The sequence below is a fragment of the Adiantum capillus-veneris genome, chromosome 4, assembly GCF_014529385.1.
Source record: "Adiantum capillus-veneris isolate H3 chromosome 4, ASM1452938v2, whole genome shotgun sequence".
Lineage (NCBI taxonomy): Eukaryota > Viridiplantae > Streptophyta > Polypodiopsida > Polypodiales > Pteridaceae > Adiantum > Adiantum capillus-veneris.
In genome coordinates this window covers 2,137,574-2,165,405 of record NC_140934.1, presented here as the reverse complement: position 1 = coordinate 2,165,405, position 27,832 = coordinate 2,137,574, and the positions used below count along the sequence as shown (strand labels likewise).

The following is a 27,832-nucleotide window of genomic DNA, read 5'->3' as shown; positions in this document are numbered from 1 at the left end:
ATTTAATTTTTAGTATAAATGACAAGCTATTTAAGCTATACTACAATTTGGAATCCTTGTAATTCTTTCACTATGGAGCTTGTATATGCTTGCCATAAGTTAATCAAGTTGCAAGGTTCAATCATGCGACCTTGGGTGAAGATTTTCTTCGAAGAGGATTATTTTGTTATTAAGGACCATCCTTCAAGGCCATTAATTATGGGTTATTACAAAATTAAAAGTAATAATCTCAAGTTTAAACCGTATGGGCCAACCCCAGTTTGATCATGTTCTCAAAACTCTATTATGAGCCTATGCTACATCATTTCGACTAAGATTGGTGTAACAGCGCTTCAATTTTTGCAACAAAATAAAAAATAAAAAAATCACATAATTCCATTGTTAAAATTGAGACCATAGCACATAATTCACATTGTTAAAATTAAAATCACATAATTCCATTATTAAAATTGAGACCGGCTGTTGGAAAGATCATAATTAACGTGTGACTATACAACGAGTTGTACCTTCAACGTGGACAGCTTTTCTACACACCCTTTCCTGGGCCTAAAATATCATAAGCAAAAGAAAAAATGTGAGCTGCAACATCAGCACAACCAATAGCCTGAAGTGACATGACAACACCGATAGTTTACACATGTCCACCCCCCGGTATACAAGCTCAAACATTTACACGCATGCTTGAGACATTTAAATCTGAGGAGAAAAGCAGCAAACCGCATGATATGCCACGGTTGCATGCCAAGAGAGACACTAGGGCTTTCAATCTCCTTACTGCACAGGAGAAGCCAATCAAAGCTTAATAATCAGGCTGCCAACTTTGTGACAAAATATTGGGAGGCTAATTCTGGTAGCCAGGCTGAATCTATGCGTGTAACATTCCGGATGTAGTGTCGTGTGGTGCAGACAAGCTCATTATAGATCAAACAATCAGGTTTCTTTCCGAAGAGAACTGATGATGGATGGACAAAAACAGTCTGCCCACTCGACATAGCCCTGCCATTCTCGTAAGAAATCCACGTTCAAAAGTATGCAGATAACCAAACCTAACTGTGGCAGAACAATTGTTTAGTATTTAAAGAACAAGAAGAAAAGCATAGGATTGATACCTGTAGGAACCATCTGGCTGTCTACGAGCTGTATTGAGGAAAAAAGCAGCAGTCAAACACCTACAAAACAGCATCCACTCTTCCACACAAGACACCGTGGACAAGCCCATGCCAGGCAAATATCTTTCTATTTGTCTGTGCAAAGAAAAGAAACATAAATGCTCTGGACAGCCATAGCTGAACAGCAGCTTGATCTTAGCTGCTTTACAAGGTTCTGACCTGTATATATCTAATGCCCGTCTAAGAGACCGACCATTAATGAAGTTCTCTTTGCACCATCGCGAGTTGCCTTTGCCTGGCACATGTCCATTACCCGTCTTCTCCACCTCGCTAACATAAGCACAAAGAACATTGACCAAAGTTATATGGTCACCATCAGCACATAAGAATCGCTGCTTGGCAGCCTTGGCCTGAAACAGAGAATTGACTGAGGGGAGAAGCATTTGACAATGTTTATCCGAATAACATTCTGACTGTGCAAAGTAACTAAAGTACCTCCTCTAATTTCCCACGAGGTTGGTAAAAGATAGACTCCACAGAAAGCATGGCAACTAGGCCCAACATTTCAGCAGAGCACTTGTATTCACAGGATATAATTACAGCCTTTGCATAAAGAGGCTCCACAGGAAAACGAGACATCTGGAAGCCTAGTGGGTCTGATAGCTTTCCTTCATCTGTCAAAGCACCAAGGATGTAAAGATGTTCCAGAGATTTTCTAATTGCTGTGCTGCAAGGGGCAACAACAAATCCGTATAAACCTTGACAGTAGTTGAGAATCTGATGGCATTATTAACTTGGGCCTTAAACTTGCCTAGATGGCTTGTCCATAAAATCAAAGCAAAGAATATCATCAATACCCAAAGCTTTCAGCTGCAAGACGACACTAGCAAGGTTGCATCTTTTTATTTCAGGGATTGAAGCATCTTCCAGCTTATAAAAAGTATCCTCTGTGTAAAGTCGAAAACATTTCCCTGGCCTTTCACGACCTGCACGACCACTGTTGAAGAGGTTACCATACAAACAGATTCTCTGGTTACAAAACTACAACTCTGCCCTACCAATAAGTCCGTAAAAGTGACCGCACTAGACACCTAGCTAATAGCAACCAGAAAATAGAGCAAGTTAAAGAGCTAGAAACGCTGTGCTGCCAATAACTAGGGTGGAGTAATCCCAGTAGAAAGCACAAAGAGCAACCAGAACATAGAGCAATTGACTGACAATCTTCGGCATTATGATTATCCAGCCCATTTAGCAGATAGAACAGTGTCCTGTTTATGTCTACTTAGAAGTAGGGAAGTGGACCTATTCGGCAGCTAAGAACCGAAAAATACTGAAGGTTTTTGCGAAATCACATTCTTCACTCCACGATAACTGACTGCAGATCGTCACAAAACATCAGGAAGGTCTTAGCTATCCTGGTCTAATCTTGATTAGTGCTCCAAAACGCAATACAAGTTACTCAAACACAAAAAATAACTCCACAAAAAGATGTCTGGGCAGCTGGACAGGACCTACACTCGTCACTACCTAAATCATAGAAAAAGAAAATCCCTCACATACCTTCGTTGTAGGGCCTGGGCTTTTGACACAGGCATAACAGATAAAGATTCTACTCCTGCTCGAGGGTTGAAAATGCGTGCTTTCACTAAACCCGGATCAATCACATAACACACTCCAGGAATGGTCACGGACGTCTCTGCTATGTTAGTGGCCAGTATTACCTGCAAGACACAATGGAAATTACTAAAGACCTGCAAGCCTTGCACCTCCTAGAGACAAACAACTCAAATAGCAGATATACCTTGCGTGATCCTCTAGGAGTAGTCTTGAAAACTTGCATCTGTTGGTTGCATGGCAGGGCTGCGTAAATAGGAGCTACCGTGAGCTTTAAGGAGCCAACTGGTAAATGAACAGAGCGTTCCAGTAAGAGTCGCTCAACTGCCTCAATTTCTTCTTGACCTGTTAAAAAAACTAGGACATTTCCTGCCTTTTCTTCCAAGTGCACCTTGAGGATAAAGACCAGAGAATATTTTGGAATTTTAAATTGTGAAGATTGAAAATTAAAAATGGCTATTAAAAGTGGGTCTTTGGGCATGAAAGGTCCTGACCTGGAAAATTGTGATTAGAACGGCATCAAGATAATCTGGCTCAGGCTGATAAGTATACAGAATGTCAACAAGATACTGCCTTCCCTGAATATACACAGTCCTTGCATTATCAAAATACTGGGAAAATCCTTCTGCATCTAATGTTGCAGACATAACTACTAGCTTCAAGTGACTAATTCTGGCTTGGTTACAATTTTCACTGTGCTTAGAGATTGCCGTCCTCTTACTAGAATCAAATTGTCTGGTTTCTGTAACAGGTTCCTGCTTTACAGCCTTCCGCCTTTTCTGCACTGCTTTGAGGAGCCCCAGGAGCACATCAGTATGAATGGTTCTCTCATGGGCTTCATCCACAATAATGACAGAGTAATTGTGAAGCAGTGGGTCCAAAAGAGCCTCCCTAACGTTTTTTTGAAGATGAAACCGACCCATCAGTAATTGTTTCGGTAGTCAAAACAGAGGACAAAAAAACAAGAATCAACTATCGCACACCTGAGAAGCATTCCATCCGTCAGATATTTAATTACTGTTGCGGCAGAAGTTGTGTCTTCAAATCTGATGGAATAGCCAACTTCTTGACCCAAATCTACTTCCATCTCTTCAGCTACGCGTGCCGCTACTGTGACAGCAGCAACTCGCCTAGGCTGAGTGATGCCAATTCTCCCTCTCTCACAAAAACCTCCAGCATGAAGAAACTGTGGTAACTCTGGAAGTAACAAAGGCAAGTTCACCATCACAAACAACACTTACAAATTGGCCATCCTAGCAAGCACTATCAACACTGGCATCACTTTTGATTGCACGAAGATATAAATATTACATATGCAGAAAGAGAAAGACTCAAGTACACCTCTAATCTACAAACACAAAATGCAGATATTAATTTGATATTCTCAAAATTCAAGTGAAGATTCAGAGATCGACTAGAGGGTGAACCGTGAAAGTGTTCTTCATCCATCCACTGAGCGACAAGATACCTAGTCAAAATCCTCTCATTGAATTTCCTCTCTTCATGAGCAAGTATCGATCCAGTAAAATAAATAATCGTAAGTCAAGAGCATTCTCTTTCCAATGATTGTACAAGTCTAACGGAATTAGATTATTAAGGTGGTGAAATAAAGTTTGTGAAAAACTTTGCCAATCTGTTCTAAAGAATTCCCTTGTTAACATATTCTACTACTTGGAACAGCCCATGATACAGAATATTTTTTCCTCTCAGACCACAGTAGAACCCAATCACCAACTTGCAGTCGCTTGTTGCCTTATTTTGTTTCGCTTAAGATTTCATCAAAGCTTGTTTCACATAACAATTGCAATAACCTCACCTTGTACAAAGTGATCCTCTTCAAAAATTAGCAGTACAAAGCAATCCCCTTCAAACTCTTGTCTTTGGTATGAGAACGGTCCGTTTTTAGATTACTCAATGATTTCAAGAAGTGCCTTGCTTGTGTTAAAGCAGATTCACCCAGCGGGAGCTATACTGATCATTCTTCTGACTTGCAACAAACATTTTCTGAGAAGTATGTAGTTTTCGATGAAACAAAGTGGAAATTGTTTTCTTTGATTGCCAAACAGTCTATCCAATATGGATGAATAGATGAGGACAGTTTGAGATTTGTCCCCATTCTATCAAATGTAAAATTGTTCCCATATTACTCCATACTTCCCTCCAAAAGCGACTAGTCATCTCAAATCATGGTCATTGACAATAAAGGATCAAACTTTCAACCTCTTGAGGCTAGAAAATAAGAGCAAGAAAAATTGTGCCATTAGGGTCCATCTTTATGTTCTTTTAAGCATAAAGTAAGATTGTCTACTAGGTCTTGTTAGAGTTTTGGAGGTCATCTCCTGGGTTTTCCTGCCTAGATCTTGAGAGTGAGGGCTTCTTTGTGGCAGTGCCCGCCTCATGAGGCTTTTTTAGAATGTAGGCATCACAGGGGATTTTTACCACAAAATCTGGAGTGTCACTTGTGGCCTTTTTGTTGGGCGCCCTATTTTGATGTTTTTGACCCTTCATACTCCCATTTATTTGGCATGGGTTATTGAAATGTGGGTCGGGGATTATTGTTACTTCCCTATATATGGGTTGGGTTTCGAGGGGGGGCACTTTCGCATTCTTGCAGATTGTAGAGTTGTAAGCCTTGTAATCTCTCTTGTGAATAACAAAGTTTGCCCCGGCGGGACACAAACAAAGAAGCCTGTCACGTGCGCACTGCACTTGTGCCACGGGGACAAGCTTCTGCTAAAGTCTAGCATCAGTCTTAGCTTAAAACCTAGCCTGGCACCCTTGTGAGCCTCTAGCAGGATGTGCATGTCTAGGCTGGTCATGGTTTCTCTTGCACAGTACAATCAGTCGGCATATAGGCATTCAAGCGTGTGAACCGACTTTTATGTGCTCACTTAATAGTCACTGACTTTGGCATTTTTATTGATATCGAGGGCCCAGGAAGTGAATGCTCGACCCAGCTTGCAGTGCCTATATAGGCAGCCCTTGGGCGCTAGAAGGGGGGAGAAGAAGAAGGAGAAGAGGGCAGTACTTGCAGCACCCGCAGCATCATCAGCCTCCTCTCAGCGTTTTCTCCCAGAAGCAGTTCCAGCATTTTTCAGCTATCATCGCCGGCGTTTTCAGCATTCAGCCCTCAGTGTTTTCATCAGATTTCAGCCCATAGCCTCGTCATGGTTGCAAACCCAAGCCATCAACATCATTAGTGTTTCAGCAGTCAGCCCTAGCCTCGCCGTACAAGCATCTCTGCCGTATCGTCGTCGTCGTCGTCGTCGTCGCATACCAAGCATCTCCAGCAGTACACGCGGTATCAAGCACCAAGTACCCGCAGTACCGAGCACTTAGACTCTCAAGTACCAAGCATCCACAGCAGTACCCTCAGCATCTACTACAATACCCTTTAGTATCTCAACAGTACCAAGCATCTGCATCAAGTACCCATTAGCATCTCAGCATCTCAACATTTAGCATCATTATATCAGCATTTCTGTGCAAGAAATGAAGCAAGTACCTTGCTCTGCAACAGAGCAAGGGGACCCTTGAGGGTGGTTGGGACCCAACATGTCGTGTCATCTCTCTCTCTCTCTCTCTCTCTCTCTCTCTCTCTCTCTCTCTCTCTCACACACACACATCCCAGCCACTCTCTTTATCATCCTGCGCACGCACGCATTGAGCTATGGCGACAGAAGATGGTAACAACCCGTCCCGTTATGTTAAGCTTGTGAAGGAACAGGAAGCTTCTGAAGACATTAGAGAAGGCGAGCTCAACCAACCCATGCCCGTTCCCGAGGTCATAAGCGCTTCACCAACTTGCAAGCCCCATACAAAGGCAACCTTCATGCGTACAAACAAGCGGATAACACAAATGGAAAGGGAGATGAAAGAATGGAAAGCAGATACAGAAGGATGGTGGAAAGAGAAGGCCAACCTTCTTCAAATGTTCCTCAACGAGGGTGCGCAATGGAAGAAGGAGAAAGAAGACTTGCACGCAGAGCTACAAGCACTTAAGACGGATTCACAAGCACTCAAAGAAGAGGTCTCAGCCCTCAAGCGAGAGCTGGTTGATAGAGCAAGCGGTGGACTAGAGGAAGGGGAATTCCAGCCCCGGGTGATAAGAGGACATCAAGGTTATCAAGGAGCAGGTACGGATGATCAAAGAGGAGGAGAAACAGAATGTGGTAAAGATGTCTTCGTGGATGGATGCGATCATGAAGACACAAAAGAAGGCGGATGAGGCCGAGAAATGGATAGAAGTCGCTAAGAAAGGGAAAGGGAAAGGGAAAGAAACCACATCTGTCCCCACTCCTACAATCATCACCATGACTCTAGAAAAAGAGCAGCGAAGGAAAACTAGAGCTTTGCACATACGAGTCACCGGTCTAAAAGACCGAGATGATGTGGAAGGGGAAGTCAAAGAACTTCTCCGCATGATGGGTAGTGAGGCTACTCATACGAAGGCATGGAGGGTAGGGAAGAAGACACAAGGAAATGGGGAGATTTCAAAGGAGAGAGCTTTAATCATGCGTTTTTCATCCGTGGAGGCAAAGAAGGACTTCTTGAAGAGGCGTCCTACACTAAAGAAAACAGGCATATACCTTGGAGATGACCTCACTCTCACACAGCTTGCGCATATGAGAGAGGTAATGCCAGAGATTCAAGCGGCAAGGGAGAAGGGAAAGACGGCCTTCTACAGAGATGGTCGGGTGGTGATTGTAGAGCGGCGCTCCACATGACGGTGTGAGACCTATGGGACCACATTCAAAGTTGCCACCTGGAATTGTAATGGATCTATGCGCCTTGATGTGGGTGCTTTTGAGGATAGTTTTATGGGAAGAGACATCGTCTTCTACTCTGAGACACATCAAGCACCTGGGCAGTCTATACCTCACATTAGTGGATACAGATGGGAGACAGCCTGTAGACATGTCACGTGACACATCCAACCCTAGGTGTCCGTGGACAAGCTACAGCACGACAAGGGTTCAGTCAGTCCAATCAGTCTAGATCTAGAAGTGTTCTAGCACTTTTGTGAGTCTGTTCGCAGACCGTGCATGCCCAGTCACTTGGTGTAGATGCATATCCTCTGGTTGCACACAGCATGATCATAAGCATTCCCATCAAAATCCATCAAGGGAATTTTCTAGTGCATTTAGCCTATTTTCCCTATTTTTGACATTTTTCACTTATTATTTTTAAGTGACTTTTGTTGGAAAGTAGGTAGGGCAAATTGAGTAAGTTTGTATATAAGCAAACCTAGACTAGCACTAATTGGCAGAAGAGGCAGCAGGAGCACCTTGCACAACATGCAACTTCTCAGCAAGACCAACCCCTGCGACAACTCTCGTGTTTTCTCTCAACAGAAGGCCTAGCGTTTTTGCACCAGATCAGCCAGCGTTTTTGCACTTGCAGATTCCCGGCGACAGTAGACAGCAGATCAGCCCAAGCGTTAGCAGATTCCCACAGCAACACAACAGATTTCCTAGCATTAGCAGATTTCCCTGCAAGATCAGTTTTCAGCCCTAGCATTTTTGGTTTGCAGAACAACCTCAGCGTTTTTGCAGATCATCGCGACAAAATCAGCCATAGGACCAGCGTTTTCAGTTTTCAGCCTTTAGCACTCGCAGAACAAATCTGGAACCTCGCAGATCTCACCTTCCCGCAGTAGTTCCTCGCCGCACGGTGGGACCCATCGAGGTTTACAGTTTCAGCCTGGAAAACGCAGATTTCAGCATCTGCGTTTTCAGCGCGTCGTCGTCGCATCGACGTCATCGACATCGTCACCGACATAGAGTCAGAACTCAACAGATAAAGATTTGCAGATTTCAGTCCGTCTCGTCGTCATCAACAGCGTCGGCAAGTCCAAGCATTGTAGAGATTTATGCAATCATAAGTAGACGACTCTCGCCATAGAGAGTGGGGCCTTCGGAGGAGGGTTTTACAACGTCTCTGGTGTTGTATTCTCTTCTCTATCTTTCAGTCTCATGCACTTCCATTCACTGTGTCCATTCACTTTGTTTGTGTCCATTGCACTCTCTCACTAAAGGAACGGAAGGCTCTCCCTTCCGTAAGTAAAAGGAACCCTTGAGCACAGTTCGGAGCACTCATCTTGAGCAAAGTTCAAACATTCATTTCGCTGCACCTTACATTGGTATCAGAGCTTTGGTAGTGTTCTGTATCACTCAAGGAAAGAACCACAAGAACCACATAATTTTTCTTGCTTGTTGAGGTCGCACGAACCCAAGTTCGCTTGGGCGTGTCGATTCCTAATCGTGTTTTTGAAGAGTGACAGGAAACCCAAGAAAGAAGGGCTTGTCCAACCTCCCCTTGTGCCTCTTTTCACTCATTGAGAGCGGAACGTGCACTTAGTGGCCGGCCAATCCACGTGAGGTGGGAAAAAGCAACCTTGGTGTGAGCGCAAAGCCGCCAAGGGGTGCACCCGCAGGAAAGAGCAGAACTCGGGTGAAGAGAAGATCCTTCTCAAACACAGATTGCAAGCGAAAGAAGAACCGCAAGAACCTCAAGAATCCCAAGAATCCAAGTTCCTCGTTAACTTAAGAACCCACAAGAACCTACAAGAACCCACAAGACCCCACGACTTTAGAATGGTCATCACTCGAAGCGGAATGGATACTTCGCTAGGAGGTGATGAGCATGAGAGAGGCGAAGAAGAATTTTCCCCACCAAGAGGTTTTTCCGACCCTCCCCCTTCCCCATCTACGTCAAGGATTGCCTAACTCGTCCAGATCGAAACTCTTGATATTCTAGCGTAGTAAAATTAGCCATCACACCCAAACCGTACTGATCTTGCACGGGTGTCTTGATGCACTAAAATTACATACCTAGGCAATCTCATCCAATTAGGAATATTCAGTAGTTGGCACATCAAAATGCAACACAAATGCTTACATATGCATGTTACAAGACATAGAAACATAAAGCCGCCGATGAACACACCTCCCGCAAATAACCATCCAGGTCCGGGCCACGAGCTGTCCAACGACTCCCTCATCACTCCTCCCGCAAATAATCTAAAAAGGTCCGAGCCATGAGATATTGTCACGGGGACGTGGCAGCTGTTAACTATGTCACGAGGACGTGGCAACTGCTAACTTTAGTTGTTGGTTTCTTTCCAATGGGTTTTGTTTTATTTTTGAGACCCTCTTTTTAAAGTAGCAAACGGTCGGACATTGTATAGCCAATGTGAACGCAGACGGGAAGTGGTCAGCACTGGAATTCGTATAGTAAGAGCATGTCTAGGCTCAGAGCAAGATCATGTAGGTCCCCCCGTCGCACTTAGCAAGTTGGTGGACACTAGGAAGTGAACTCAATAAAGGCATAAAGTCAAGGTGGGACTACCAGCAGAAAATATCCGACAGTTGGGCCACATTGCATTTTTGGATGCGGTCCCAATGAGGATAGATGGTTAGATGACCACAGGGAGCCCAATGGAATCATTTCCTAAAATTTAGGGAACTGCTATTTTGGGCCACGAAATGTGTTCGCATCATTACCTCCGGAATGACTAGGGGAACACTTTACAACTCTGCCGCGGAGTCAACTGGGCGACCAGTCGGGAGATTTTTAGGTGGCAACCCCGAAACGGGCAAAACCTTGTAAATGCGCCAAGTGGCAATTTTTTAGGAACTTGCCTCATGCAGAAAAAAAGGCGTTGATTTTTAAGCTGGGAGAGGCTTCATTTGGGTTTTTGTCACAGGTTAAGAGCTATGGAGTGCTTCCTTTCCCTCTCTGTACAGTGTGGTGCCAGGAGTGATGCCCTACAGCGTGTGATGCCCTGCACGCTACACACTGCTCTCTCTCTCCCTTACGTGCAGTTATGTGATGCCCCACAAGAGGGCTTTTCATTTGACTGATGTACAGTTGTGTGGGTTCATGCGCGATTGCCGAGGCAAGAGCCTCTTGCACAAGTACTAGGTTAGCTAGTGGCTAATCCCCCGCAGGCACAGGTAATTCGGAGAGGTTTCACGTGAGAAATCTCGTCCGATTCAAAAGGCAAGTAGCTCTACAGGTGCAGGAGCTCGAGGTCTTGCTACAGATGCGACCGGCACGCGAAACGAGCCCAAAACAAGGAATTACAGCCTGCTGTGTATTTTTGCAGGTTTAGGGTTTCGGACCTAAACGGTCCCTAATACCCCCAGGAGGTTGGGGGACGCGAGGAGACCACTGTAGAAGTGATCTGGCGCATTTTGGGGGCAGAAAACAGCATGCTGCAGATTCTCGCGACGTTTTGCAAACTGTCCGTATGCGTCGGGAAAGTCATCTATTGCATGGGGATACTGACTGTGAAGCGTCCTAGTACAGTTATGCTGCAGAAATCGGGCCAGAACAGGTGTTTCTCAACCTGGATTATGAGGGGCAGCTCGTAGGAGATCACAGGTTTTATTCCCTCTGTTAAAGAATAAAGAAATACCGAAAGGGGCGCCAATTTTGGGGCCTACAAGTTGTCGGCGTCTACTCGGGGCATTCTAGCTTCCGAGCCATGTGTGTATTCAAGTGTTAATTCCCGTCGCAGGTTCTTTTCGCAAAGTGCTCTGTGTGTGTGTGTGTGTGTGTGTGTGTCTAAAGAAAAGAATTTCGGGTGAAAACCAAAGCCTACCGCCCCACGGGCCGGTTTCATGGTTCCGTTGCCGGGACATCAATCACTTTTTCCTCAAGAAGTGAGCCTCGGTTGTTTTGGGTAAAGACACAAAGTACACAAACGCGGGATTACACTATATGGCCGACAAAGGGAAGGGCATTATGGAAGAGGGTTCCTCTTCAAAGGACAGGCAGGAGACTCCTATGGTCTTCGAGACTGGCGAGAGTTCACGGCAACGTCAGTCTATACCTCCTATCAATGTGAATGTCCCTCCAGTAGTACAGGGCTTTATGACTGGGCAACTTGAGGATGATACATTCAGAACTCAGTTAGTTGCCGCGGTGAATGTCTTTTTGCAGCTGGTGCAGAACCCAAGGTTTATGGAGTTCTTGCAAGCGCCACGAGTGCAACAGCAAAATAGGCAACCTACGCCGCGTACGGAGCTTGTTGAGGCTCAAGCCCAGGTACTTCATGCGGCTCAGGAGGATAGGGAGCGCTCGCATGTTGCGGAGTCATGGGCTCCAAAACAAGTTCCTCCCGTGCTTGAACAGGTGGCTAGAGCGCCTATTCCACAGGTTATGCCAGTTCAGCCCGCCACCTTTCAAAGCCAACATGCTGTCTTGAATGGACAAGGAACTGGACACCAGGCTATGCACCCAGTTTTTCCACCACCCACGATACATCCTGGGTATTTCGGGGGTGGATCAGTGTTCCAAAGTATGGCTGGTTATGCGTCTGGAAGTCAGCCGTACATGCCAAGAACAGTGTTTGGCGGTATGCAAGGCATCATGCAAAACCCCATGTATCGTAGTATCGGCATGCAGCACGGTTTTCAGAGCAACCACGGCCAATTTGGGGTGCCACAGGGTCATTTTGGCATGGCTGGTTTTTCTGGACAGCAGCCAGATATCGCACCTCTGACGCAACATGTGAATGGCCAAGATGTGCCGATCATGCCTACTACAGTGACCATGTTGCAGACCATTCCATATGACAACTTGGGGACACTGGAGAAGCCAAAAGCTTACAAAGAAGGTGGTTCAACTGTAAAGTTCAGTACCTTTAGTGGCTTCGAGGATAAGACAAAGGCTCTCACTTTCCTCCAGCAGTTTGATACAGCTTATGCGGGAGGGAATTTTATAGAGGCCTCGAAGGTCAGGAAAGCTGCCACTTTCTTAAAGGACAATGCGCTTACTTGGTGGACGACATTGTTAATGCAAGGACACGCACCCGCCACTTCGGTTTACTTCAAGCAAATGTTTGCATCTGCTTGGCTGTCAAATGAATTTGAAGGCGACGTCATGACAGATTGGCACCAGCTTACTTCAGCTTCGTGCAAAAGCTTGCTAGAGTACAATAGGAGGTTTTGTAAAGCGTTACTCTCAATGACCTCCTATAGATTTGTGCCATTGACAAAGCAGATAGAGATGTACTGTTTTTGGGCTGCCTAAAGGGCTTCGCGATTACTGTACAAAGAACAAAGTGGCTACCCTCACTCAGCTTATGGAAGTTGCGAACACTGGTCTTGCCTTGTGGACAGTGGGTTTCCGAGCAACAACAAAGGAGGGCAGCAAAAGAAAAATTCAGCCAAGAAGCCCTTTGTGAAAACGGCTCCTAATGCGTCACAGGGGTCAGAAAAGGCCACCAAAGACAAGGATTCAGCCGGGACTTCTGGAGCGCAGGCAAAGAAACAGAAAAGGAAGCCTTTTGTGCGCAAGTCGCTCGAGGAAAAGAAGGTCCTAATGGTTGAAAGCAAATGCTTTATATGCGAGCAGCCTGGTCACTTTGCTACCAATTGTCCACAAAGGAAGACCAGCTGACTCAAAGGATAAAGAGGACCAGAAAGGCAAGAAGCCTAAACCCACGGCAGGTTTAGTGCCAGACATGGTGGGTGACAAGCCCAGTACAGATGCTAGTGAGTTATGCAGGACATGGGGTAAAGTTAGGGATCAAACGACACTCATCTTCTTTGATCCAGGTGCCAAAGCCAACTTTATCTCACTAGAGTTAGCTATGAAGCTGGGCATCAGAGCTGAAGAGATGGGGTACACAACGGAGGCAGGGTTGGCATGTCCTAGCCACTCAGAGTGTGTTACTCCCATCATTGGAAAGCTGCGTCTGCATATTCATTCGTATGTGGACACAGAAGAGTTCTACATCATGCCGCTGGAAGGATGTGATGCCTTGTTGAGGATCCCGTGGATGTTCCGAGTGCATGGAGTCTTGGATGCCTACAACAAAAAGATCACTGTACAGCATAGGGGCAAAACTCACATCTTGGATGTAAAGCTTAAAGGAGAGTCAGTCCCTATTGTATCTGCTTCTGCTATCACTTCTGTAATAAAGAATCATCTTTCTGTGTACTTGATTTTTGCACGTGATGTCTCAGATAGTGCTCAATCAAATTTATATGTGTTAGATAATAAAAGGTCAGCATTTTTGCAAAAGTTTAGTGACTGTTTTTCTGATTCATTACCGCCGCAATTGCCGCCAGAGAGACCTGAGGACCATCGAATAGATTTGGTGTCAGGGTGTAGCCCACCAAATAGACCTCCCTACAGGGTTAGCGTGGCGGAGTAGAAAGAGATTATGGGCCAGGTTGAGGAGTTATTAGAGAAGGGGCTGATTCAGCCTGGTTCTTCACCCTTTTGCTCCCCAGTGCTCCTAGTGCAGAAGAAGGATGGCTCATGGCGCATGTGTATTGATTACCGTGCATTGAATAAGAATACCATCAAGAATAGGTTTCCTATTCCTAGGATTGATGATATTCTCGATCGTTTAGAAAGTGCTGCAATTTTCAGCAGGATAGACCTTAAGAGTGGGTACCATCAGATTCATATAAGGCCAGAGGATGTGCACAAGACTGTGTTTAGAACGACATTTGGTCTTTATGAGTTTCTAGTGATGCCGTTTGGGCTAACTAATGCTCCTGCCACGTTCAACAGAATGATGGACCGGATTTTCCGCTCGCATCAAAAGTTTGTTGGGACTATTAGTGTATTCGAAGAATGAAGAGGAGCATAGGAGTCACTTGACCATTCTGTTTCAAGAGCTGCACAATCACAGGTTACTTGTCAATCCTAAGAAAAGTGAATTCTTCTTAGAAGAGATCCACTTTCTTGGCCACATAGTCTCAAAGGATGGTGTCAGAATGGATCCCGCAAAGGTCGAAGCTATTAAGACATAGCCAGACTTGAAGACTGTGCACGATGTCAGAAGCTTCTTGGGATTATGTTCCTACTATAGAAGGTTTATCAGGAATTTTGCAGAGATAGCATCGCCTCTTCACACTTTGCAAAAGAAAGAGGTCACTTTCAAATGGACCCAAAAAGAGATTTCGGCGTTTAGTCTCTTACAGGAAAAGTTGACTACAGATCCAGTAATTGTTTTGCTAAATCTCAGGAAGTCATTTGTGGTCCAGTGTGACGCGTGTGGCAGTAGCATCGGAGCAGTGCTAATGCAAGACGGACGGGTAGTAGCTTATGAAAGCCGAATTTTGCAAGGGCCAGAGAGGACTATGCAAGTCTATGAGAAAGAGCTCTTGGCCGTGATTTATGCGCTTTCTAGCTGGAAGCACTACCTCTTAGGTGCTGATTTTGTTGTCCAAACAGATCATCAGACCTTGCGATACTTCTGGACACAATAAAAGTCATCCGAAAAGCATATGCGATGGGCAAACATTCTTTCCATGTTCCACTTTCAGATTATGCATGTGGAAGGCAAAAAGAATGTTGTGGCTGATGCATTATCAAGAAAGCCACAAATTTCAGCTGTGTCAATTCCTTATCATCATGAGCTAGATGACATGAAGGAACAGTATACTGTTGATGAAGATTTTGCAAGGATCTTTGAACAGTTACAAGAGGGGCAACATCATGAGCACTACCTCCTCAGAGATGGTTCTATGATGATGCATGGCAGACTTTGTGTCACAAGGCCACTACGACATAAGGTCATGGAAGAGAGTCATGTCCCACCGTATGCAGGGCATCGTGGCATTGATGCGACAGTTAAAGCGGTAGAGACATTCTTCTATTGGCCTACCTCGAGGAGAGATGTGGATGCCTTTGTGCGAGCATGCATAATTTGCCAAAAGGTCAAGTTTTGCTTTCGAACTCTCAGGCCTCACTTGTCCTTGTCGTTCTGTTCTTTCTGTGCCTTTTTAGCGCACTTCGCAGAGATATGCCCAGTTTCCCCGCATCCAAAGCACTTACCCTCCTTAATATAGCGAGCCCTCTCTTGAGGAGTGAGCTTGGGTCGTGCATCCTTTTTTTTTTGTTCTGGGTTGCTCTTTCTCTTTCTAATTTCATTTTTCAAAGTCTGTTCGGCTCATTCCGTCATGATCTCATCTGTGGGGAGGTCAGACTGCCAGAGTGAATGGCAAAACCCCGTTTCGCATGACTCATCAACTCCTGAATGGAAGTTGACTTTTGTTCTAAGCAGTGATCTCGGATCTCTGTAGGAAGACCCAAGGTAAACCGCTCAATCTGTTCTTTGAACGAGATCTTCTTATAAGAAGAGGCGGGTAGAAAAGAGCTCCAGAATCTCTCGCAATAAGCATCCACTGTATCTTTCTTGGTCATCCGTAGATGGTTCCAAGCAGTTCGTATGTCGCGTTCATACTCTCGAGTTAGCCAAGAAGAAATAAAAAGCCTTTTGAATTTCAACCATTTAACTGGCTCTGTCTTGCTTAATAGAAGCGTGGACAACCAAGTTCGAGCATTCCCCTTAAACTAAGAGACAGCTATCCGAATCTTAGAGTACTCTGAGTAATGCCCTCCTGAGAAACTATGTCAAACTGCTGTATAAAAGACACAGCCTTCAAAGCATCTCTATAACCAGAAAAAGTGTCAAATTTAATTGATTGTCCACCTTCCTTAAACTCTCGAACTTTCTTGCTTTTGTCTTCCAGAAAGTCATATTGGTTGGCTTTATAAAAGCATTCTTCTTCTTTGCATAAAAGCTGTTGTCGTCAGAGTCTGAACCATCTGAAGACGAGTCCTTCATAGAGCTGTCAACCACGGGGCGAGATTTAGACTTCTTTGCCTTTTTCTTGCCCTTTCCGAAGCTTTTCTTTTTGCTTCGCTTTTTGCCTTTTCTGTCTTCTTCGCACGAGTCAGATGAGCTAGAAGAACTGTCAGAAGAAGAAGAAGAAGAAGAATTGCGTACTCCTTCAAATCGAACACGCTTCTTCTGCTTTCTTGCCGATTCAAAAGGTAGACTGATGACCCAAATAACCCGGGAAGTCAGCCCCTTTCTTTTGCTTTTTGTCGTGCTTTTTAGCTTTGTTCTGCGTGTCAAAAAGCTGAGCAATTCGTGCATCAACCACCTCTTCTAATTCTTGCTCTGTGTACATCCTCGGCGTAGGAGGTTTCTTGAGAGCCGATTTGAGGGGTGGCTCTGTGGACTGCCGCCACTATGTGTGCACCTCATCAAAAGAGGTCTCAGTCATATATTTTGCAAATTTTGGGTCCTTTGCAAAATTAAGCATCATCTTTGTTGCATCGTCGATCAATCATCGACGCTCCAGCTCTTCGAGCTCCACCTGAGTAGGCCGAGGCGGGCCATATTCCTTGCATGAATCTTCGTTGTGATCTCTTCCCGCATCTCTGGATGCAGAGGAAGTCGATCGATCTCTACCTTCTGAAGCCATAAGTGCCGCGTAAAAAGGATCGGATATCCCGAAGGAGAGAAATCAATCGCGCTTTGATACCACTGTAACAGACTTGGACACTCCAAGTAGAGAATCTACTACGACACCACAAACAATCACTTCAAAACAGTTCACAGTTCACAATTGATTCGATACTAGCCCGGCGGAGTTCCGTGCCTAGAGATATTGGCCCCAAAGACTGGCGCCCCTTTCAGTATTTCTTTTTGTATTAATCTGTGTTCAAAGTACAAGAGTGCAGACAGACGCTCACTCTCAAACTCTATGTCCAGATGCCCTCAGTTGTGAGGCCCTGCCCGCATATTTAAAGATAACAAGGGATGCTAAAACCAGAGCCCCAAAAGCTGGTAAAAGTTCAAAAGCTTGGGTATTTTTAAAAGCCTTTAAAAACTTTAAGCCTCTGCTGCCTTGCGTAAAAATAAAGCAGCCACATTTACGTAGAAAATAAAGCAGCCAAAACTGCCGCAAAAAGCCTGCTCGCCCCTGTACGAAATTCCGTAATATGCGCCGCGTTTTGCGGAGCTGCCGTCACGTCAGCAATTCAGCAAGGCTGTATTTCCCTGCCACGTCAGCATTCTGAGGTGTGTGAGGGTCTAGTGGGCAGCCACATCACCAAGTTGTGACAGAGCAGCAGAGACTAGATTGATGAGAGCTTATGCGGCCTTGGGAGGCTTGGAGAGGATGTGTTCGCAGGTTCAGTTCCAGGAACCTCAGACAAACTTATGGCTCTTTGATACTTTAGTAGCCTCAGCTATGTTATATGGGGTGCAAGTATGGGGACCTTGAGTAGGCCAGGATGGTTGGAGACGTATGGAGAGGCCCTTGGTATCTATGATCTCTCGACTGATTAGAGCCAAGGCCATTGTACCTCACGCTATCATTCGAGCAGAGCTAGCTGTCCCCCTATGGAGATTGAGATGCTTACCAGATACGTCTCCTTTGCGCACAACCTATGGGATACTACTAGAGACAGATATGCTAGACTGGCCCTTGAGTCTTCCAGACAGTTAGCTCTACAGGGGGACACTTCATGTTGGTATGCGCAGATGACATCATGGTTTCAGATGCATGGCTTCACCATAAACACAGGCTACCTCCTTTCCAATACTCTCTTCAAGCACCCTCGCTCTCTTACACGGGTGGAGATTATGTCACGAGGACGTGGCAAATGCTAACCTTAGTTGTTGGTTTCTTTCCAATGATTTTTGTTTAATTTTTGAGACCCTCTTTTTGAAGTTGCAAATGATCGGACATTGTATGGCCAATGTGAACGGTAGTTTCACCCGCAGACGGGAAGGTGGTCGGCATTGCAACTCGTAAAGTAAAAGGATATCTACGCTCAGTTCAAGATCATGTAGGTCCCCCCGTCGCACTTAGCAAGTTGGTGGATACTAGGAAGTGAACTCAATAAAGGTACAATGTCAAGGTGGGGTCACCAAAGGAAAGTACCCGACAGCTCGACTACATTGCATTTTTGGATGCGGTCCCAGTGGGCATTGATGGTCGGATGACCAATGGGAGTCCAACGGAAGCATCCCCTAAAATTTAGGAAACTGCTATTTTGGGCCACGAAATCTATTCGCGTCATTAGCTTCAGAATGACAAGGGAAACATTTTATTACTCTGCTGCAAAGTCAACTGATGCATCAATTGAGAGATTTTTAAGCAAGAAGCCCAATGCGGGGAAATTGCATGCATGAGTGCCAAGTGGCACTCTTTGGCCAAATTACCAAGTTTGGGAGAACAGAACTCGTAACTGACTTTTGGAGCAGTTTTGGAGGCTGATAATTGTGATTTTCAGCCATTTCTCTCCATTTTTGAGCTTCCCATAACTTCACCTAGGACCAAGGAGCTCATTTTCAGCATTGGAAGGCGTCAGATGCGTCTTTACAGGGCTGTTTTGCTGCGTTTTCAGCTACGCAGGTTTTGGCAGCCATGGAAATCTTTCCCTTTTTGCATCTATTTGTTCACAGATGCATTACAGGTCAAGCGCAGAAGAGGGGGCGCTCGATTTATGCTGGGGGGATGCTTCATTGAGAACTTGTCACAGGTTAAGAGCTATGGAGTGCTTCCTTTCCACTCTATGTACAGTGTGGTGCTAGGAGTGATGACCTGCACACTACACATTGCTCTCTCCCCCCCCTACGTGCAGTTATGTGATGCCCCACAATAGGGCTCTTCATTTGACTGATGTACAGCTGTGTGGTTTCATGCTTTTGTGCTGAGGCAAGAGCCTCCTTGAGCTAGAACTGGAGTAGCTAACTGCTACTCCAAAAGCAGGCTCCGGTGAGGGTCATAACCTCACCAAACAGGTGCGTTTTCAGCGCTTTGTATGCGCTGTAATTTGACTGTTTTTCAACCACACAGACGCCATAACCATTGGGAATGGTGCCCCACTGGCAAAGGACAGTTCGGGGATTGTTTAGCTAAAAACAGGGCAAAAACCAGTAAATACAGCGTGCTGAAGAGGGAAGATCTTTGATCAAAGTTAAATCTTTGAGGAACTCATAAAATGCGTATTGCTTTTATGCACGACATATGCACGTGTCTAACCAGGACAATCACTCTCGAGTGTTTATGAGAGTAGGGTTGAGTCAGAACATTGTTTTATACGATGAACTGCTTTGCTTAACCATCCAGAAGGCCCATGATTGATCTGGTATCCGGTAGTTCTCCAACAAATTGCCTGCTAGTGCGGGTAGGAAATTATGAAGGAACCATTCTGAGCTTTCAAGCAAAGAACAACTTTTATCAAGCTTAAGTACCTCACAAACCAACACTCCCTACCCGGTAAGGGAAGACCAATCTTTGCAAGGAGGAGATGCTGCTGCAGATTTCAGCCGTAAAGAAGATGTTGCCGGTGATGCCCATGGCTGCCCCAAGTGTACCAGATGTCGTCAAGACCCAGTGCGCGAGTTCCCTCGCGAAGAAGTGCCTACGGAACGTGTTTTCATCGCGACAAGCTGCTGTTTTTCTCTGTTTTCAGCCCATAAACGTCGTAGACGGGGCTGATTTACGAGAAGGAACCCGAGAACACACCTCTTTTGTGTGTAAGATTGGAAGAGAGGATTTTCTATGCAGAGATCTCTTCCGGGGAATTGCTTTTTCGAGAACCGAGTTGCGTTACGAGCGTCGTGACTTTGAAGGTACGATTTTTATGTTATGATCTCTAAGTATTTGATTGCAGGTGTACTTCCTCTTCGTGAGGGAGTAGGAGCAGAGGAAGGCATGAGCCTCTGCAGGATAAAAGTGCTCTGAGGAACTAGAGCCAGATCAGCCTAAGGATTTCGTACCCAAGTTCGGGAAGCAGATCCACGGATTGAAGAGAGGTAGACTCTCAAGATGTGATCCGGAAGTTGAAATTCCCAAGGAAAGGACTTCGTGTCCAAGAAAGCGGAGTTATTATGCAGGAACAGGACTCTGGAAACAAAGTCGAAAAAGAGTTGCAGGGATGCCATGCCCTGAGTAGGACGGCAGAAAGGAAGGAACCAATCCGAGATTCCAAGCAAAGCAAAGCTTTCATTAAGCTTGAATACTCTTTAAGCCCACACCCCCTACCCGGTCAGGGAGGACATGGTAGTGCTTTTCGCACAAACGAATGAACACTCTCTTTATGAGAGAAGGAACAAGCGACGACTACGGCCGGTGCTCGAGGAATCCAAGGATTGAAATACTAGTTATTTAATGAGCAGGTTTTGCTCTAAGATCGAGCCAAGGGATCGTCCAGTTGAGCATCTTCGCTCTAAGGATCTTACGAAGGGAAGGTAATTTCCCAGGTTCACCAAAACTCTAACACAGCTTAAGAATTATGTACACCTTTGAGTACATGGATAACACACGAAAATGCAGACCTATGCCAAGGAACTGGACGAGAGTTTGTTATACTCTCTTGAGCGCCTTTTTATGCGCAAGCATATTCCGACACGAGAATCTCTATTTGAGATGTGTTCGGTAGAAGGATTCTCTACAGAGAAGAGGTTTTCTGATGGTCGTTGATTATTGAGTACGCTATGTGCTTTTATTATTACAGTAGCAACTTTTGGTTGCGGTATATGTTTCTCCATGAGCAAGTCAAGTAGCATTTACACGCTACTGGAATAAATTCGAACTATTATGTTCGTAAGAGTAAAATTCGCCAACCATTTTAAAATGGTAAGAATTACCTTAACCACATATGGGAGAACATCCTTGAGATCCAAAGCGGATTCACCCTTAAGTGAGCCAAGTTTGAACTTATGTTCACAGAATGGTATGGCTAGAATTTTATTTGCCTAAGATTTTGCGAGGAGTCCTAGATGCTTGCAAGGATGGCCTCTGCAAGGAAGAGACGCTAGTAGGCGTCACGAGAACACTGCTAGTGGTAATAACTTACAGGAGGAAAAGATTGGAAGGAAGTGCCGCCGTGCACAAGGAATCTTCGGATTGGAAACGCTCGCCTACGTTGAGCAACGGCTCGAAACAAGAACCTTCTTTAAGCGCAGGATTATGCGCAAGGATAGATGCCTAGATTGATTTCTAGGAGGATTATTCTTCTCGGGATTGAGAAGGTGGAATTGAGTTAACAAATTCTCGGATTCCAATCTGTTGGAAAGACGCGAATGACGAGTTCTTACATGGCTCGTAAGTTTGATGAATGGTGAAGGATATCCTCGAGGTACTAGAGGAAGGACATGAACCGGTAAGGTAAGTATTGAATTCTTGAATTTTATTTCATTTAATTTTTAAAGTTCTCTTTTGAGAAAGGACTAGCTCAACTCACCATTGAGTAAGATTTGGAATCTTTCCGATTTCTCCCCGGCAGTTCAGTTGGACCTCTAGAGTTGAGGACAACTGTTTATAAGTGAGAGGGATGAAACTAATTTGACTATTTTGTTTCTAATTTCTATTTTCTAGAATTAGGACTTTAATAAGAAATGTGCACAAGTTAACTAATAAGTTAAGGAATCACAGATCTATAAGAAAAGCCATCAAGAAACGGACAACTCTGGTGTGTCATATGATGGGTGACAAGAAGCATCGTGAAGGAGTTGGCTTGTTAGTTCGGTGGGAGAAGACCAGGTAATGGTGGTCCCTGATGAGTCACAAGATGGGTGACAGGTTCATCGGTAAGGGGACACACTAAGAGTCTAAGGAGGAAATCCGAACTGAGTAAGAAAATACGCGTAAGAACGCAAGCACATGGATAAAGATGGGTTCTAAGAAGCTTTGGTAAAAAGCAAGACGAGAAGCGGATGTTTGAATGCTTGAGTTCATATCCGGGGACGCCTAGAAGGCATAAGTGCAAGCATTGGAATAAGTTTATAAGGTTTAAACTGAGTTTAAACAGGTTCACATTGACCGGCCGGTCAATTTTAAGTGAACAGACTAACTTTTAATAAGTTTATTAAGTGACCGGCCGCCCACTTAATAAGTGGGCAGCCAAGTACTAAAATTGTTGCAGGACGTTCTCCAAAAAGCAGAAAAGGCCAGCGCCTCCTAAACCTGCAAGAAAAAGCCAGCGCCCACTATTCTAGCAGAAAAGCAATCGACCCTCCCTATTCTGGCCGACCTGCAGGGCTTATAAAAGCAGCCAGCGCTCTCATCTCTGGGAGGTAGAATTCGCAAGAGGAGCAAAAAGCAGCCAGCGCTAGCAGATTTCAGCCATGGAAGAGATCGCAGAAGCACCCTCACGCTGCCCTACTGCTCACGTGAAGAGATCTCGTCGCCAGAATTCAGTTGCAAGAGGATTTTCCCACATTCCTACCCTGCTGTCCTGCAATTTCAGCAAGCTTTCATCGCGAAGAACGAGTTCCAGAAGAAATCTATCGCGACAGAAACTCTCCTCCACGTCCGAGAAGTGATAGGTAACGATTTTCAGCTTTGTTTATAATTAAGTCCTTGTGTTTGGATGATGCAGGAGTGATGACCGAGTTCCTAGCAAGGTAAGGAAATTGACGACGGAGTTCCCAGCCAGGGAAGTGAATTGATGCCTAAGTACCCAGCAAGGGAAGTACGGCCTCGTGCCTAAGTCCTTTACGGGAAAGTACGGCCTCGTGCCTAAGTCCTTTACGGGAAGTACGGCCTCGTGCCTAAGTCCTTTACGGGAAAGAACGGCTTCGCGCCTAAGCCCTTACGGGAAAGAACGGCCTTGTGCCCAAGCCCTTTACGGGAAAGAACGACCTTCGGGTCTAAGACTATAGAACGGAGGGGTTTCCTCGGGTTCTTGTGCTTGTATACGACTCTCCCTGAATAAAGAATACTCTTGACGGGGAGGGACCAACCAATCTTCTGGTCCCAAATACTGTGTCAATTCTCTCTCTCTCTCTCTCTCTCTCTCTCTCTCTCTCTCTCTCTCTCTCTCTCTCTCTCTCTCTCTCTCTCTCTTCATGTTGAACTGTCTCTCTTAAATTCCGCATGATATTTATCTGAGTGAGCAGCTACGCTTCTGTATTTGTGACAATTTGCATGATCAAGATGTGATTTCTCACAAACATGATGATTTGCATGATCAAGATGTGATTTCTCCCAAGCATGATGAGCTGCATGAAGATGACGTGATTGTCCAGAAGGATGATGTGTTAGTGGATGCTTTTCCTAGCGAAACTAACCTCGTTGTCGATTCGATCAATCACGAAGATCTGATCTTGGCTTTCGAGTCGAGGTCCAAAGAACCCCCACAGGACGATTCGATCATTCAAGAAGAACCGATCTTGGCTCTCGAGCCTTGGTCTAAAGAACCATCAAAGAAAGTATTGTGTGTTCGCATGATTGATACGCACGCATTGTTCGAGTGTTTCATTCGTGACGGTTTCCTGTATTTTAGTCGGCATCGTTATGTGATCCCTTTTCCTAGGCATGACATATTGTATGTTGAGCACGTTTCTCTCATGGATGAGCACGAATGTATGCGGATTTTTCATGAAAAGCTGAAAAGTTTATATGTCAAGAAGTCACATTCCATGTCTCTTCCTTGGCATGACATAGTTTCCGACAGAGCACATGATCGTATGAGCACCAAGAATGGGCATTTTCATTGTGATTTGCCACAGTTGATTGATTTCGATCAAACAGAAAAAATTCGATCTCATTGTTTGCATGTGTTTGATGAACGGGTTGTCACTCCGTCTCTATGTTCATCTACATTGCATACACAGTCTTTGAGAAAGACAAGATTTTTTTCATTCACTTTACATGGAATGGGTATGTTCATGGTTTTGTGTTGGAGATGGTTTCAGGAATTTTCAGCCATGGAGATTCTTGAAGACGAAAGAAGCAGATCTCTAGACGAAGTTGAAGCATCGAGGGAGCCACAGAAGACTTTGTGTCGCTTTCGGCGCGGCCCAAAGAAGCAAGCGTTGCAAACATTTATGAAGTTCAAGTACCGCACGACCCACACATCAGAGTGGGCTGGCGATTCCGGATGCTGTTGGCGATCTCCCTCAACGCCATATAGTTCGGTACCAGTACCTCACTTTGAAAAGGAGGGGATGTCACGTGACACATCCCAACCCTATGTGTCCGTGGACAAGCTACACCACAGCAGGGTTCAGTCAGTCCAGTCAGTTTAGATTAGCAGTGATCTGGCACCTTTGTGAGTCTATTCGTAGACAGTGCATGCCCAGTCACTGAGTGTAGATGCATATCCTCCGGTTGCACACAGCATGATCATCAGTATTCCCTTCAGAATCCATCAGATTCAGTCAGGGGAATTTTCCTGTGCATTTAGCCTATTTTCCTATTTTTTGTTATTTTCACTTATTATTTTTAAGTGACTTTCCAACAAAAGTAGGTAGGGCAATTTTGCTAAGTTAATATATAAGCAAACCCAAATTAGCACTTTCTGACAGAAGAGGCAGCAGGAGCTTCCCGCTCAACAGGCAACTTCTCAGCAGTACCCCCCCCCCCCTCTCAGCACCCTAGCGTTTCCAACCCTAGGCCATCCTTGGCGTTTTTCCCGCGACCAACCACCCTCAGCCCTTACCGTTTTTCAGCATTCACTAACGCTATGCAACATCAGCAGTTCCAGCGTTTTCCAACCTCAGCAGATACATCACAAGCCAGCGTTTTTCTTGCAAAAACGCCAGCATCACTTGCAGATCTCAACGTTTTTCAGCCTTGACAAAAACGCAGATTTTCAGCCCTTGACAAATGCAGATTTTCAGCAGATGAACAGTAGCAGATCAGCCCCAATATGGTTGCAGATGTTCCCCCATTTTCAGCCATTAAAACGCAGCCAAAACAGTCATTTTCAGCCACCGAAACAGTCCCGAATTTCAGCAGTTAGAAGATCTCAGATTTCAGCCATCAAGTCGCCGTCGTCATCACCGTTGTCGTCATCGGCATAGTCCCATTGCATCAGTCCATTGCATACGCATTGTACACCTTCGTGCAATCAAAGTAGACCACTCTCGCCGACGAGAGTGGGGCCTTCGGAGGAGGGTTTTACAACCTCTCGAGTGTCATATCTCTTCTCTCTCCTTCTCTCAGTCTCATTCACTTGCATGCACAATATCCACTCACTTTGTTCGTGATCATAGCACTCTACAAGACAGAAGGCTCTCTCCTTCCCTAAGAACTAAAAGGAACCTTGAGCAATAAAGATCACTAATCTTGAGAAAATACAACATTCATTCCGCTGCACCTTACACGTAGGTGAAAAACGCCACAGAGAGAGAGAGAGAGAGAGAGAGAGAGAGAGAGAGAGAGAGAGAGAGATGGTGAGCAAAAAGGCGAGAGGATGAGACCACACTGCAAAACGCTAGCAATGAGAAAACGCTAGAGAGAGTGTGTCCAAACGTTGGAGCTCTGCAATGATCTCAACATGCCAAAATGTTGCACATATAGGCAAATAGGAAATTTGCCCTACCTACTACAAAAAACCCACGATCCTCACAAATGGCCCTAAAATGCTAATAAATATGTAAACTCACTAAAAATGACCTGACACACATATTTAGTAGCAGAACTGCAGAACACTCAAGACTCTCACCCCGGAAAACCCTAGGAACGGGGGTCCCACCTCATGGCAGCCTAGAGGTGAGCAACATCGTGGAGAGCATCGCTGAGAACAAGTATGTTCATTGTCTAATGCATATGCAGGGCCACTCTGGCCTACAACCATGACATGGAACCAAGGATGCCGCCTTCTAGTGATGAACAACTCCAACATGAGACAAGGGGGAACCACCTTAGGGCAGAAGTAGCAGCTCTCCCCTGACTATTAGAGCAGCATCAAGCATAGACCATACAAAGCATATCTTACGAATGACTGTTAATCGTGACTGCCCTAAAGGAAAAAAGGAAGCCAAATATCATTTATATGAATCGTATTGTACAAACTTACAAAAAAATCATGCCCCAAGGTGTGCAAATCCAGCCATGTTTTTTATATATCCAGCAATTGGTTGAGTTTGGCCTCATTGGCTGCTGAGTCCTGGCTTGAGCCTGCATCCAGCATAGATTAAGGTGCCCACCTGCTATTCCATGTTGAGATCCATGATTGTCATTCCCCACTTCAAGCATGTCCTTCGGGCTCACCATCGCCACTTCCAGAGCAATAACAAAAAGCCCAGTATCTTTCCCTACTCTAAAATTTGCATATCAGGGTAAACAATCACCTCAAACCATGAAGTGTCACCACTATAGGTCTTGAAATGGATGCCGCCATCTTGATAAGGCTCCATCAAGCAAAGAAAGATATCAAACTATCCAACAATGAAAGCTCGAGTAAAATCCCAGTACGCAAGAAGCTTTGAAAGCATATTTGAACTAGTTAATCACAGAATGTGGTAATTAGGGCATAAATCACAAGCGTCAAGAGACTCCCATACACTCTAGGATCTCTTCGAGCCTGCTCCCTTCATTATTGGGCAAAGACCACAGCATCTCAGGACAGAGAGACTATAGTATAATTCTGCACACGTGAAAGCTACTGAGTGCTTAAGACACATGGCTTCTAGTGATTTCTCAAACGTATATATTGATAAAGATGCACCTACGTGTAGTTTTGCCGCTGCCAGTTTCTCCAATCACCACAAGAGTATCGTTCTTCAAGACTTCCTCAACTAACTTTTTCTCAGCTGAAGAAGGCAAAAAGGGAACTAATGAGATCTTTGCTTTGCACAGCCCTAGAGGACACTCTGAGTAGACTCAAAAAAAGTGGCAGATGAAGGTACCTGATGCAATGGGTAGCGCTCTTCTTTGCTCCTGAATATCTTGCCTGGCAGGCCGCTTCCTGCTACTGCTACCCTTCGAATGGTGGGACATAGTGCAGTGTGGGCTGTTGTTGTTCGGAAAGGACGGCATTTGTCACAATTCCTCTTGACTGCCTTCTGTAGCTTCTGCGAGTCCTTTAAGCCCACTAGTGACTAGTGATGATCGTCGTGCTTGGCCTGTTAGGACGTCGAGGCCGTTTGAATCCCTGCTACGTCCAAAACTTAAAGGGCAAATTACCAAAATACGCCTGTAATTTGTGGAGATTCCCAAAATACCCCTAAAATTCCTAAAAGACCCTTGTCTCCATTTTGGGTGATTGCTCTAGAGTTTTTGTTTTTGACTGCTTAACACATAATTTCTCATGAATTAGTTGACAGAAAAGGGCAATTATGTCTAAAAATAATGAAGCAATTCATCTCTAAAGCTTACATAACAAGCTCAAATTCTGGTTTTAGCGTCTTACAATGATCGACAATCAATCTTCTTATGAAAAGCTACCAAAAAAAAAATCTTTGAAGATGTTTAATCTCACAACCGAGGATATTTTGGGAATTTTTTAAAATTTGAAGGGCAAGTTCTGACAAAATATGGGGGTATTTTGAAAAAAATTGTCAAAATATTGGGGGTATTTTGAAAAAAAAAATTGAGGGGTAT

The 27,832-nt window shown here is 44.9% G+C and overlaps 1 protein-coding gene across 6 annotated transcripts; it reads right to left on the bottom strand.

Annotated features, from left to right (window-relative positions):
• Window positions 1–462: 462 nt before the first annotated feature.
• LOC147458613 (pre-mRNA-splicing factor ATP-dependent RNA helicase DEAH10-like) lies at window positions 463–27,416 on the bottom strand. Of its 6 annotated transcripts, XM_086510070.1 has the most exons (12): window positions 27,139–27,196; window positions 26,962–27,042; window positions 26,581–26,876; window positions 26,307–26,436; window positions 3,707–3,920; window positions 3,218–3,614; window positions 2,911–3,114; window positions 2,670–2,830; window positions 1,921–2,106; window positions 1,605–1,836; window positions 1,110–1,519; window positions 463–996 (listed from the first exon to the last, which is right to left on the bottom strand). In XM_086510070.1, the coding sequence occupies exons 5-12, from the start codon at window positions 3,808–3,810 to the stop codon at window positions 807–809; spliced, it is 1,884 nt and encodes a 627-aa protein (XP_086366196.1). In that variant the 5' UTR covers window positions 3,811–3,920; window positions 26,307–26,436; window positions 26,581–26,876; window positions 26,962–27,042; window positions 27,139–27,196; the 3' UTR covers window positions 463–806. The 6 variants fall into 6 exon arrangements, with proteins under 6 accessions (XP_086366196.1, XP_086366193.1, XP_086366194.1 ...); XM_086510067.1 differs by lacking the exons at window positions 26,307–26,436; window positions 26,581–26,876 and having other exon boundaries at window positions 1,110–1,244; window positions 1,329–1,519; window positions 27,139–27,416; XM_086510068.1 differs by lacking the exons at window positions 26,307–26,436; window positions 26,581–26,876 and having other exon boundaries at window positions 1,110–1,169; window positions 1,329–1,519; window positions 27,139–27,416.
• Between the last annotated feature and the right edge of the window lie 416 nt (window positions 27,417–27,832).

Bases quoted from the DNA above. Each gene is read 5' to 3' on its own strand.
- LOC147458613 (XM_086510066.1), bottom strand. From the start codon at position 27,268: ATGCCGTCCTTTCCGAACAACAACAGCCCACACTGCACTATGTCCCAC. The intron at 3,921-26,961 runs GTAGGTGCATCT...TGTTACTTCCAG, and splicing joins TGGCAGCGGCAAAACTACAC to AGTTACCACAGTTTCTTCAT. The intron at 3,615-3,706 runs GTGTGCGATAGT...AAAAAACGTTAG, and splicing joins ACGGATGGAATGCTTCTCAG to GGAGGCTCTTTTGGACCCAC.